Source organism: Doryrhamphus excisus, linkage group LG7, assembly GCF_037039965.1.
Source record: "Doryrhamphus excisus strain RoL-2023G ecotype Guam linkage group LG7, RoL_Dexc_Guam_v1.1, whole genome shotgun sequence".
NCBI lineage: Eukaryota > Metazoa > Chordata > Actinopteri > Syngnathiformes > Syngnathidae > Doryrhamphus > Doryrhamphus excisus.
In genome coordinates this window covers 7,219,456-7,231,908 of record NC_136363.1, presented here as the reverse complement: position 1 = coordinate 7,231,908, position 12,453 = coordinate 7,219,456, and the positions used below count along the sequence as shown (strand labels likewise).

Here is a 12,453-nt window from a genome sequence, read left to right as displayed (position 1 = left end):
TGTTTTATTATATTTATTTATTACTGATTGATTGATTTTCTTTATTCTTGATCTTATTTTGTGTAGAAAAATGAAAATTAAGATATTTGAGAACAGTGGAATGTTTTATCAGAGCTTTTCTTGTAGAAAATTGGAACCAAAGCAAAGTTTATTTATTTTTTTGTTTTTAATAAATAAGTTTTTTTTTTTTGGAAAACCTGATGCGGCCCAGCCTCGCCCAGACCCTAGCTCCAGTGGCCCCCAGGTAAATTTTGAGTTTGAGACACCTGTCTCAAGCCAACAGAAAGGTGCCTTACATCAATCTATTTCCGTAATTATACATCATATTGTATTTTTTTTTTAATGCTGCTAATTGTGTTGTTGCTACTCCCATTCTTTCATCCATCTCATTTATTAGCAGCAGTCAATGAACATTTGTTTCCATTCATCATACCAAAAAATAAAAAAATAAAAAATACAATGAGTTTTTTACACAGAGGACAACTTAAGCTAATGACTTCGTGTCAGCACAAGGGTAGACTTTGCAGATAATGGGTACTTCCAATTAGAGTGCTTTTCACAGAGGGGGTTATCACCTATGGTGAGAGCGTGTGAGTGCTTTTTCACATACAGTATAGGGCCAGGGCATTGGAGCATGGACACAGGGCTATTACACTGTTAGTACACTGGGGATAAATTGTTTTCTTTTTTTTTTGGAATTGATTTAAATTTTGTTTTTTGGGGGGAGGGGTCTAAACATGCAGTATATATCTTGGTTTGAATCTCCACTTGGGGATCTTTGCATGCTCTCCCGGGTACTCCGGTTTCCTCCCACATTCCAAAAACATGCTAGGTTAATTGACGACTCCAAATTGTCCATAGGTATGAATGTGAGTGTGAATTGTTATTTGTCTATATGTGCCCTGTGATTGGCTGGCCACCAGTTCAGGGTGTACCCTGCCTCTCGCCCGAAAACAGCTGGGATAGGCTCCAGCACCCCTGCGACCCTCGTGAGGATAAGCGGTAGAAAATGAATGAATGAATGAACTGTAGTTTATCACAACATACAAGCCACCAGTTCTATCTGAAATATGCAGGAATCTCTCTAGGAAGTGGAAGTGGAAGAGAAATTTCATTGACTTTTGCATCAGACTTGCTTGGAAATGACAAGGCACATCATTATAAGCAGCTGGTGGCAAAACTCCTGATGGGATTCTTACAAGAATGAATATTTACACTGTCTTCCCAAGCATGAACCATCATGTCTATGCTGTTTTCAGCACTGCTCTCTACATTACACAATCCACCAATAGAGATGTCATTGTTCTGATTTCAGTTGGACCCCCCATATTTCATTTCTCCCCCGCTGATAGCATTTATCAGCAGTGACCTGATAAAAAAAAAAAAGACAAAATATGCAACTTAAGCCCCGGCAGGGCTAAGCCACTGATTTGGACAGGATTACCTTGGAGGCCAGACAGGACAGGCATCAGATTGTAGCATCATAAAGGGCCATTAGGCTCTCGGTAAACTGTACCTCAAGCCCAGGATGACAGAGCGTTTCAAGATGGACAGGGGAGGCAAAATATGAAAGTTCAATTCTTCTTGACAGACGTCTCAATGAATAGAGACTTCTAAATCAGATCATTGCGCTTTTATTCTCTAAGTCCATTTGATACCATTTTAGGACTACATAGATCATCAACATCCTCCACTCGTTTTTTTTTTTTTTTGGTACAAAAAGGCAGCCACACAACAGACAATAGAGCAGACTTACTGACTGGCTGGGATTAAATTTAATACAGGAGCTTGACAGACATATCCTGGAAGCATAGTTTGATCCTTGCAGACTTCCTTTGAGCAAAGCTTACATGTTTTTTCTTGGGATTTGCTTCATTAATTGAAAGGTTAAGCCTCCTAAGTCATGATCACTGCCTTTTAAGATCATATATCTCATCACGTTCCCCTCTTAAGGTTTGATGAGTTCATCACAGGAATTTAGTGAGAAAAACAGAGATGTGCAATGTCAACGATGCTGCTAAAAATGCTCCCATTATGCTTTTTCAACTTTTCTGACCTATAAATGTAGTTAGAATGTTGTATTTTGGTGTTAAACCATACCAACGCTTCAGATAATGAGGTTTACGTATTTGGAAGTGAGCCCTGAAAGACGTTTGGGATGGCTCAAAACGCTCGGTTTCAGAAGACGTGGTAAAAACGCCCCTTTGTGATGTCACAAAGAGGCAGACTTCCTTATATGGCTGTGGCTATAAACCAAATAAGCTCTCTGCCCTCCCCCAAGCTCTGCTTTTCGGTTTACATTGCTAGCAATGGCTTGTAAGGGAAAGCCACATTTGTTTATAATTCCAAAAGATGCCACCATCCAAGTGGTTGGAGTTCTGGATTCCCGACCAGCAAAAGAAATGCATTTTAATCTGGCAACGGCATTTCACACTGGACTGTTTTGTGAGCACAGGCCAGTATGCAGCTGGACTAGCCAACAAACTAGCTGAAGCCAGACGCCTTTCCAACTTTACTTGGTCGTGGGGAAGAGTCAGAAGAGAAAGCAGTTTATTTTGTGTAAGTCATAGAGCAAAAGCGCTTGCATGTGTAGCATTATAGAGTGTGCATACAGGAAGCGGGGTTGCTAATAGCCGTTTCCCACCATAATTATTGGCTCTATATTAGTTTTTTTAATCACCAGTAGTCCTGCAAAAATCATTACACAGTATGATAACTGTTTAACGTTAATGATAAAATCTGGACGTCTGGAAGAAACCTCTTTTAATTGAGAAAGTTTGGACTGTCCAGTCTCTATTTCCGGATCAGATTTGGGTTCCAACAAATATGGCTGTATGTTTAAAGCTGACATTTTAAAAAGCCGTTTATGATCAACTCCTGTACCATTTATGAACTCTGTGACCAACCACAGTGAAGTTGGCATGCCTGGTAGCGGGCCGTGGGTGGAATAGATTACAATAGACCTCTTTTTCTAATTTTTTGCCGTGGTTGTACAATATTACATGCAACAAAGTTTTATTTTAACCTTTGGTAGGTTGAATTGAAAGATGTACTCCCAGTATTGGTTGTTTATCCAGTCATCATAGATCACAGACCCAACAGCAAATCTAAGGCCCGAAGAAATCCCCAATTCATCTCATGCTATTAAAATGTCTTCTATATAAGCTGTCCTCCCTTTATGGTGCGCTCTTCTCCAGCAGATATCTACAGCTGTGTGTCGGACGGACCCACCTGATGCCTTTCCTCGCCTAATCAAGCTTGACAACGTTGCTCAGTGAGCGTGGAACATTAGGTATATTTGAGTCATTAACCCACCAGTTGAGTTTCACTGGTCTAGAGTAAGTATGCATATGCAGCATAGACGACACAGCAGACGGATGGCGGTACCCCTTTGGAAGGTAATCCTCCTGTGCTGTATACATTCTCAAACCTGCACCCCCCCCCCCCCCCCCAGCGTGCACTCACTGTCTCAAGGCTACAAGCCAAGCCTATAATAAAGAGAACCGTAGTAGACAGTATCTATGTGGAATGTACAGTGTCTCTTCCAATGTACTTGTAGCTGCTGCCGACCTGTCCCTCCCCAGGGGGCTCTGTCTAAGGACAGAAATGTGATGCTGCTACTCAGACACAAGCCAAGGTGGATGGAGTCTGTATGTACTGTGGTAGCCACTCTTTTGTGACCCTCCCCACTACTTTCTTTTTTGGGAGGGGGGGGGGGGGGGGGGCTGGGAGACTGCAGGCGCCAGCCACAATGTAACTGCAGTCTCAGGTATGCTGGGCGGACGAGAAGGACACTTTCTGGTGCTTCACCTGCAAAGATTGAGGGACTTTGGCATCACAGTCAACTCCACATTCTCTATCATAAGTCATGCTTTTGTCAATTGCACTGGCAAGGGATGAAAACGTAGCCTTTTAAGCACGGCATGCTTTTCCCCCCATTCATACCAAGTCCTTGTGTACACAATTTGATGAAGAAAAAACCCAAATAATATCATATACATTCATGCATTTCTCCAACAAACATGTCTCTCTGACTTGCCTAGGAATGTTGCGGCACTGTCATGTGGAAATGCTTAGGATGATGACATAATGATGTACAAAAACCAAAATATTCTTAGGTTGAGGTTAGCTCCATCTGTCATCAGATGTCTTCATTGTGTATACTAGAGGTTTTGTAGTACTCATTTATCTTGAATGCATTTACAAACTGTGGCTGATGCTTTATTTATTATATAAAATATACGATGCTTTATTTGATTGTACACAAACGTATTCGGAAAATGTGTCAATATCTTATTTTATGCTTTATCTTCAGTAATCGCTTGTATATACCATTCAAAGCTGCATGCTGCGCTTCACTGCGCATTCCGCGCAGTTGTGACCAGCTTGAAGCATTTCTCTTTCCCACAATCCTTTGCTCGTCAGTCACTCAACAGCAACGGGTGAGCACCCTCGCATCCCGCCGGCGAGCATGTCAGACAAAAAGCAAACCGTTGACCTGGGTTTACTGGAGGAGGACGATGAGTTTGAAGAATTCCCAGCTGAAGGTTAGTATATGTATAGTTCTATGTATATGCTGTGACAAATATTTGTTTTATTAACGCATGCTCGACCGTATGACAGTGACTCAACTAGCCTTGTCATGCTAGCTTTAGCAATACCTAGCCATGCTAGCGAAATAGTATTGAAGGAATGGTTAGTTAACTTGCCTTTTATTTGGCAGAGCATAGCGCTCCGTTATATCTTGTAATATTTTGTTAGTATGTTCATATTAAAATTGATAGACAGTATATGGCTATGACTACATTGACAGACAATAGCTCCTATAATGCTAGCTAGCAGCTTACCCGCTCCACTGTGTGTGTACACGGTGTTACTTGCTATGTTACGACAACTGGGCAAGGCGTGTGCTTAAAGACTTATTTTTCACCTTCTCATCATTTGCTTCGGTCAAGACCGCTTTTAACGTGCTGTTTGCGGTCCACTATGAATTTATCCAGATTGGACAGGTCTGGACGAGGATGAAGATGCACATGTTTGGGAAGACAACTGGGATGATGACAATGTGGAGGATGACTTCTCAAACCAGTTAAGGTATGTTTGTCAATAAATAGTTAGGAATTACAGTTTACACAAGCACTGTAAATAGGTAGGAATGACATTGCTTATAGAAGCACTGTAAATAGTTAGGAATTACATTATGAGTTAAAAGCAGCGGGTTGAATGTTTTGCAAGTCCTTTTAGTCAATACGCAGAAATCTTTTTTTATTAAGATTAAGATATGCCTTTATTTGTCCCTCATTGGGGAAATTTGTATATTTATATATACTTATATATATATATATATATATATATATATATATTTATATATACTTACATGTTGTTTTTGAGAATTTAGAAATGCACCATGAGATCCGTTTGAAGTTGTGTGACGATAAGAATGCTCAGTTGTGATTTGACACGGTTAAAGAGGTGTTAATTTTACACCTCTCTTTATTATTGAGGTTGTTGTTTGCAGTGCATCATATTGACAACTGTTGTATGACACAGGAACCTTGTTTTATGTAATTATGTTCCAAATGATCAAAACAATACATGTTTCTCTAAGAAATAATGTAAAGCCTATTCGTTCAGGGCACATTTTACACATTGTGCTTATTGGAGGAAGGAAGGAGACAGATACGAGTTATTCATCATTCTGTGTCTTCTATGAACAAACAAACCACACACAAACACATCATGAAGATGATTAAAGGATGACCTGGCCGAAGTCTTGTCTATAGTGTCCCACTATCCATTCTTCACAGAGACGTGTGGGTCATTTGTTTGAGCACTTGACTCCGCAGACCAGTTTAGCTGTACGATAAGTAACGTATTTTAACACAAAACGTTGTCCAAAACCAAGGTTCTACTCTATTTTGGTCAACTAACTTAGTAGCGCATCAGTATGATGCAGTGTTGAGCACTATTACCTTACAAAGACAGAATTTAACACCTGTTTTAAATGCTATAGTATTGTGCGGGTAGATCTAATAAAGTGTCCTCTAAGTTCAGCTTTAAGTGATGCTTGCACATCATTGCCAGACCTTTTATCTTAACGGACTGTAATGTTTTTCCAATATTAAGTGACAATTAATTTTAAGTTATACATATTGTTTTTTTTCCTTCCTGCAGAGCCGAGCTAGAAAAACACGGCTACAAGATGGAGACGTCGTAGTCGCTGACGAGTTTTGGGACAGCTTTGGATAATATGGACATTTCTATGTGAATATTACAGGTTGGCCACAAAAGAGAGAAGAAAAGGTGTTCTTTCATGTGTTCATTTGTTTCGTTTTTGTAAGAGTTGCTGATGGAAGTAAAAGGTTTAGAGAAAACATTGTCTATTTGTATTTACTCATTTTGATACCATTGTCGTCTTGCTTGAATTATTTGGGTTGACATATTTGCAGCCCTAAAAGATCTGTAATAAGTAGTTCTCAGAATTATTCAAGTGGAAAAGCGCTAACTTGTATTCATTGGCACGTTATCAAGTTTTTTGTTCCTAAACTGCTTTCATGTAAAATATCTAAAAAAAATGATTCATTAGTGTATGAAGGCAATTAGTTATTGACTTTAGTGTACATTCTTGTCATTGACATGCAGCCTATAGCACACTAATTCAGTTGCCATAAAAATTCCCAACATATACTTTTAGCTTGTGTTGAAGCTGTCAAAGTGCTGTCTACTTGAAGTGTGTGTGTGTGTGTGTGTGTGTGTACAGTGTAGTCCCCTTCCCCTTTCAGGCCTGCAACACCGGGCCAAGACCCTGAAGGAGAGATTATCCACTGGCGTGTTTGTCAGAGGTAGGGAGGGGGTCCCAGCATGGGGCCCTCGAGTCCGCCTTGCCTGGGCCTGCCTCCGCTGCCAGTCGGGCCCTGCTCTTCCGCACGGCACAGCGGGGTTTCTTGTACTGAACCAGAGGCCAATTTATCCTCTCCACGCTCCCTCTGCAAAATAGTTTTCTTGCAGTGTTTTGTCCTTTCTGGCTTCTGGGGGTCTTTTAATGTGGTGAAATGGATGCCAGTGTGAGCAGGATCAGCTTTCGTCCCCTTCGGATGAAGCCACAAATGGGAACTAACTCTCAAATTGGATTATTTACATAGACAATACATGATTTCTGCCAACCCATGTTGTGATTTGGGTACCTTATTTAGCTATCCAATAAGAGTTACACAATATTACACCACATTTTTATATGGGCTAATGTATTGGATCTCAGATGTGTAGCTAAGTGGTTCTAATGTTGTTTGGCCTGGTGTTGTTTATTTATGTAACTATCAGTGGTGATACACATACCAATGACAGAAATCAATGTGTTATAAATGCGATATGAACCAGTGGCATGTTTTTCAATTAACAATAGCTGTGTGTGTTTGTGCCCCTCACGGCCCTGTTGATTATTATTGGCTGGTTGTGAAGGCACTCAAGCGAGGTAATCGTTAAGTGCGAGCAACAGAAGACAAACCCTCGGCCATTTTGTTTGTGCTGAGAGGTAAGATTGTTCCCTTGTGTTTGACGCAGTGAGGGCCTCCACGGGCCCACGTCGTGTATTCAACCCCTGCATACCCCACCCCCTCCGCACTATAGTTTTTGTCTTTGATGCTGCGTAATCAGCTATTTAATTTGTGCGAGCATTTTGTTGTTTCTTTTGTGACCCCTCCTGATTCAAACATGAAAGTGAAAGCTGATGTTGACTGATGAAAGGATGATAATTTGCTGGGTTGAACACGTGCATTTTAAATATGGAAGCCATCTCTCTCTGTGCTGATTTTAGAGGTGCCAAAAAGCGACCATCCATATATTCACCAGACAGATGGATGGATAGACTTTAATAATCCCTTGAGGGAAATTAGGAAACTAATTGTGTGCTTACATCCTATGTTGTCAGTCATTATAATGCTCTCTTTGGACACAGTCTCCTTAATGATGCCCAGTTCGGAGAGGTAGAAGAAAAATTATTACTATCTTAAAAGCAGGTTTTTGGTTCCTGTCTTAGAGCTTGACTAATAATTAATTAATTAATTAATGTTAAATATAGCATCACAAAATAGGCTTTGTATGTAAAATATAAGAAAAATCCTCCACTTTTGAGAGAAGTGTTCAAATAGTTGGTTTAACCCTCTTTCCTCGAGGAGATGATACCACGCGGAATGCGTCTGCCCAGTGTATGCACCAACAGGCTTCGCTACACATCTTAAAATGTGCGCGTAAACTACTGTAAGTTTGACCATTTAGGTTTTTTTTTGTTTGCAGATAATACGTTAACCTAACATGATGATGCTGTTAAAATGCGAGTGTAATGTTAGCACAGTAGCAGACATAACTATGCTAGTTTTGCTTACGTTTATGCTCTCCTGTCCCACTTCTTAATGTTATGTTGTTTTATCTGCTATATGGCATCTATATCACTGGACATGTGCAGCATTACTGTGTATGAATACAGTAAAAAGTGCACAATAGTGCTTCTTGGAGACACACACCCTATCACTAAAGCAACATATCGACAAAACGGCATGGTCCCAGCAGATCTTACTAAGAGCACTTCGATTGTGGGACCTCTATGACTTGAAAATGGAAAATGATTGAAAAAGACATTTTAATAAAAATCAAACTGAAAATCTTTGTAGGCAGCAAAGAAAGACACTATTAAATGATGATGCTTGACAAAATGGATGCTTATTCAAGTGTTTATGAAGATGCGATTGCAATTCTTCAGCCATGGCGGTGGTCTGTGCTGTACTGCGTGTGCCCCTTCTAGTTCAAAAGAGCATTTTCCTACTTGCAAATCAACCCACGCAGCGGTGAACCACATGACTGCATGCGAGCAAGCAGCCAATGGAGCTGCGGCGAGGCCTTTTTTTTTCATAACGCTTCACGTTGGGAGATGGCAGATCCATTGTTCTCAAAGCCCGCGAGCCTGTGGGCGAGACTCCCCGCTGCGTCTTCACTGAAGAAACACACCACTCTCACAGGCCTTATTTTCTTGTCTTTCCTGCACATGCTGGAGGCCACTTTGACCGTTCCATGCTTCTGTAAAAACTCTCGGAGCCAGGGAGAAGACGGCGCTGTCGTCGTGCGGCTGGGGAGCACACAGCTGCTGCTATAATAGCCCTAATTGCACGTTGCTTTTGTCGGGTTGAAATTAGCAACTGGGCTACAATGCTACTACTAAACCCCCCCCCCCCCCCCCAAAAAAAAAAAAAAAAGTAGCAATGGAGTGGAGTGAGCGAGAGAGCTAATCGCAATAAAAAAAAAAGACTCTCGGGGGGTGCACGCACTACTGAGTCGACCGAATGGCCCACACCTGCACACTTGCACCCCTGCTAAAATAAACACAGATAATAAGGTGTAATTACTTTAGAAAATAATAACGAGGAGCAACCCTCCAGACCCCCCTTCCTGCTGGTGACAAAGGCCTGCCTGTTTATTGTGGGGGTGAAACAGGCCCAAAGGATGCTGGCGAGTGCCCTATCAAAAGACCTGAAGGCCGGACTGAGGGTCCCTTATAAGACATCAGTGTCTTGTGTTGTTTGTTGCAAGTCTCTTGCAGCCTAACTGCCTGAATTAAGCAGTCTGAACTGACCACAGGCTACTTTCTATATCATGGAAATCATCCATGACCTTCTCTAGCAAAGAAATGGCGCTGAAATTTGATTAAAACGCTACATTTAATTGTTTCTCTGCAGAAAGCTGATACATGGATTTAATATAACGTCTATTGCTTCACTAAACAACACAACCAAAAGCAATCCCCGCTGCCTGTTATTCCCCCAAAATAGCATAATATGACACCATCATTACTGTGATTCTTGGAAACGTAAGCCATCATGTTGACCGTTGAGTGAGCATTTGACCTTAAATGTCACATATGCTATGGAAATATTCACACAGATTGAAAAAGCGGGTATTATTTCACACTTTCTTCTGATTTTTTCTTTTTCTCAGAGCAATTGCACCCGACCATCGGATCATCGAAGAGGTGTATGATGCTGCCGTGGCCTCACTGTCACTTACGCCCGTCCAGGTTTTAACCCGGTCCGACATGTAGGCACACAGATGGGTATGTTTCACGTTAACACTATCCTGGTGCTTATGTCATTACGCAAACGGCAGACTTTAATCTGATGTCAGCATGCATTAGGAGTGCCTCGCTTGTAGACATGTAGTTTCTGACATGGGCCATCTTGCAGAACATGAAGCACAAGGAAAGCATAAAATAGGTTAAAGGGGACCCATAATGGTTCATAAATCGCCGTTTATTATCAACTCCTATAAAGTTGGGTTCACAGCTAGCGGCACTTGGGAGTGTGACCAACCACAGCGAAGTAGGCGTGCCTGGAGGCGGGCCGTGGGTGGAATACATTAAAACAGACCGTTTTCACAGGAAGCACAAAATCCAAATGAAATACAGCTGAATAGGTGCAGATTCTGGAAGAACTAGAAAGCTTTCTGTGCTGGTTATCATGTGTAGCTGCTATACAGGAGTCCGCAAAGGGGGAAAAATGAGCATAAATCCTGTGGAATATGAAACACTGTTGACCGATAACACTAAGCAACACCAAATCCGATATTGCTTTATTCATCCATGACAAATCTAAATTGTAACATTATTAGAGGTGTCTAGACATGGCACAACACCTCGATTTAGCCACCGTGACGCTAGAAGCAACAAAGCAGGCTTAATGTTATTATCATCACTGGGGAATTATCAACCCTCTGATAATTGTAATTAATCAATCAGCAGTCATTTCAGATCTGCTTGAGCGGTGTTGACCAAAAGAATCAGTGTGCAGCCACCATTCATGCAACAGCTTCCTCAAGTTGTCCGACCAAGTAATTAGTACGTGATTAATTGCATGTCACAGTATCTGCATCATCGCCGCATGAGGGAGCGAGACCATGTCAAACACAAACATCGCATCATTTTATTCGCGGGAACATAAAACATCACTGTATTTACTCCCCCCAAAAAAGTAGAGCACACTGACAGAGATTACATTCTTCTTCTCTGCTTTTCATCACTTTCTCACTCACACACGTCTAGAGGGACAGGGTGGGAGGCCTTGGCCCAGCCACAGTCCAACCGGTCCCCGCTCGAAACGAGGAAACAATTAATCATGTGTGAGCGCCTGTCGGAGTGTCTGCGCTCTGGACAACAACAACACTCCGCCATTTATCTCTTTTCACACATGCTTTCAGCGTAGGTGTAGCACGTGCTCACGCTGGGATGCACCCAGAGCGCATTAATGCAGGCGCATGGACGGGACATTGAGTCAGGCAACAGGTGCGTGCTGTTTGGTCAGCTGATGCCGACATGGTACTCAAATGGTTACAGTCAACCTGATGTATACAAACTACATGTTATAGTGTCATATTTACAGTATGTGACTTTGCTGCTGTTAATAGAGTCATACTCGTTATTGCTAATTCATTGTGCTACATATCTGTCCATGCTAGTATCGATATCTGATGCTGGTGTATTGGTAATATATTGCGGTATTGATGTTTTTACTGCTCTGTGATTGGCTGGCGACCAGTCCAGGGTGTACCCCGCCTCTCACCCAAAGACAGCTGGGGTAGGCTCCAGCACCCCCTGCGACCCTCGTGAGGAAAAAGCTGTAGAAAATGAATGAATGAATGAATGATGTTTTTCCCCCACGACCAATCTGCAAAGCAGGTTAAAGTTGAGCTTGAAACGTGTCTCATTTATTCCAGTTACATGAACGAGCATCCGCAAGCGCAGACGGGAGTGCATGTGTGCTTGTACCGTAAAGTGTAAACCTCAAGTGAAGCAAACAAAGAGGCCGGTGTGAGTTTCAGCGGTGTGGCACCTGGATGGCATCAAGGGAGAGTAGCAGATTGGTGGTGACAAACAAGGTAGTGCACAGGTCCCTGGTGGGAAATACATCTTTAGTGGAAGAGGGGCTACAGTGTATTCCATGTTTTTACGGCTACACCACCCATATCAATGGAATCAGTAGAAATCAGACATCTTGAAAAGTGACGTGAACAAACTTGTGAGAAGACATGCCGAAGAACAGAAGAAAAATATATGCATTTTCTTATATTTTCCACGTGGGCAGCACTAGCACTGACATTGCCTTTGATGGGGGGGCCAAGTCACCCCTCCAATAAGCCAGCTCCAGAGCTGGGGAGGACGCCCTCGTAATCGTGAATGCTGGAAAGGTGGGACAGGAATGGGAAGTTTACAAACAGGCCAGACTATGGTTGGGTATTGTTGACATATTATCCGATACCAGTGCCAAATCGGTATCGGACGAGGAACATAGACACACTCATTTTCATTTATTGTGTGATTAATTGATTAATTATCAACGCAGGATGATACCCACTAGACTTCTTGTCGCATTTTAACCTTGCGAGATCTTGTGACACCCTTGCCTCTGCCATGTT

General features: G+C 41.9%; 1 protein-coding gene across 1 annotated transcript; it reads left to right on the top strand.

Annotated features, from left to right (window-relative positions):
* Positions 1-4,380: 4,380 nt before the first annotated feature.
* Positions 4,381-6,294, top strand: sem1 (SEM1 26S proteasome subunit). The gene is made up of 3 exons (XM_058047862.2): positions 4,381-4,547; positions 5,001-5,094; positions 6,175-6,294. Exons 1-3 carry the CDS (start codon positions 4,472-4,474, stop codon positions 6,215-6,217), a joined length of 213 nt encoding a protein of 70 aa, XP_057903845.1. The 5' UTR covers positions 4,381-4,471; the 3' UTR covers positions 6,218-6,294.
* Positions 6,295-12,453: the final 6,159 nt, after the last annotated feature.

Excerpts from the sequence above, each read along its gene's own strand:
- sem1 (XM_058047862.2), top strand. The coding sequence starts at position 4,472 with ATGTCAGACAAAAAGCAAACCGTTGACCTGGGTTTACTGGAGGAGGAC. Across the intron at positions 4,548-5,000 it reads TGAAGAATTCCCAGCTGAAG|ATTGGACAGGTCTGGACGAG; the intron begins GTTAGTATATGT and ends GAATTTATCCAG. Across the intron at positions 5,095-6,174 it reads GACTTCTCAAACCAGTTAAG|AGCCGAGCTAGAAAAACACG; the intron begins GTATGTTTGTCA and ends TCCTTCCTGCAG.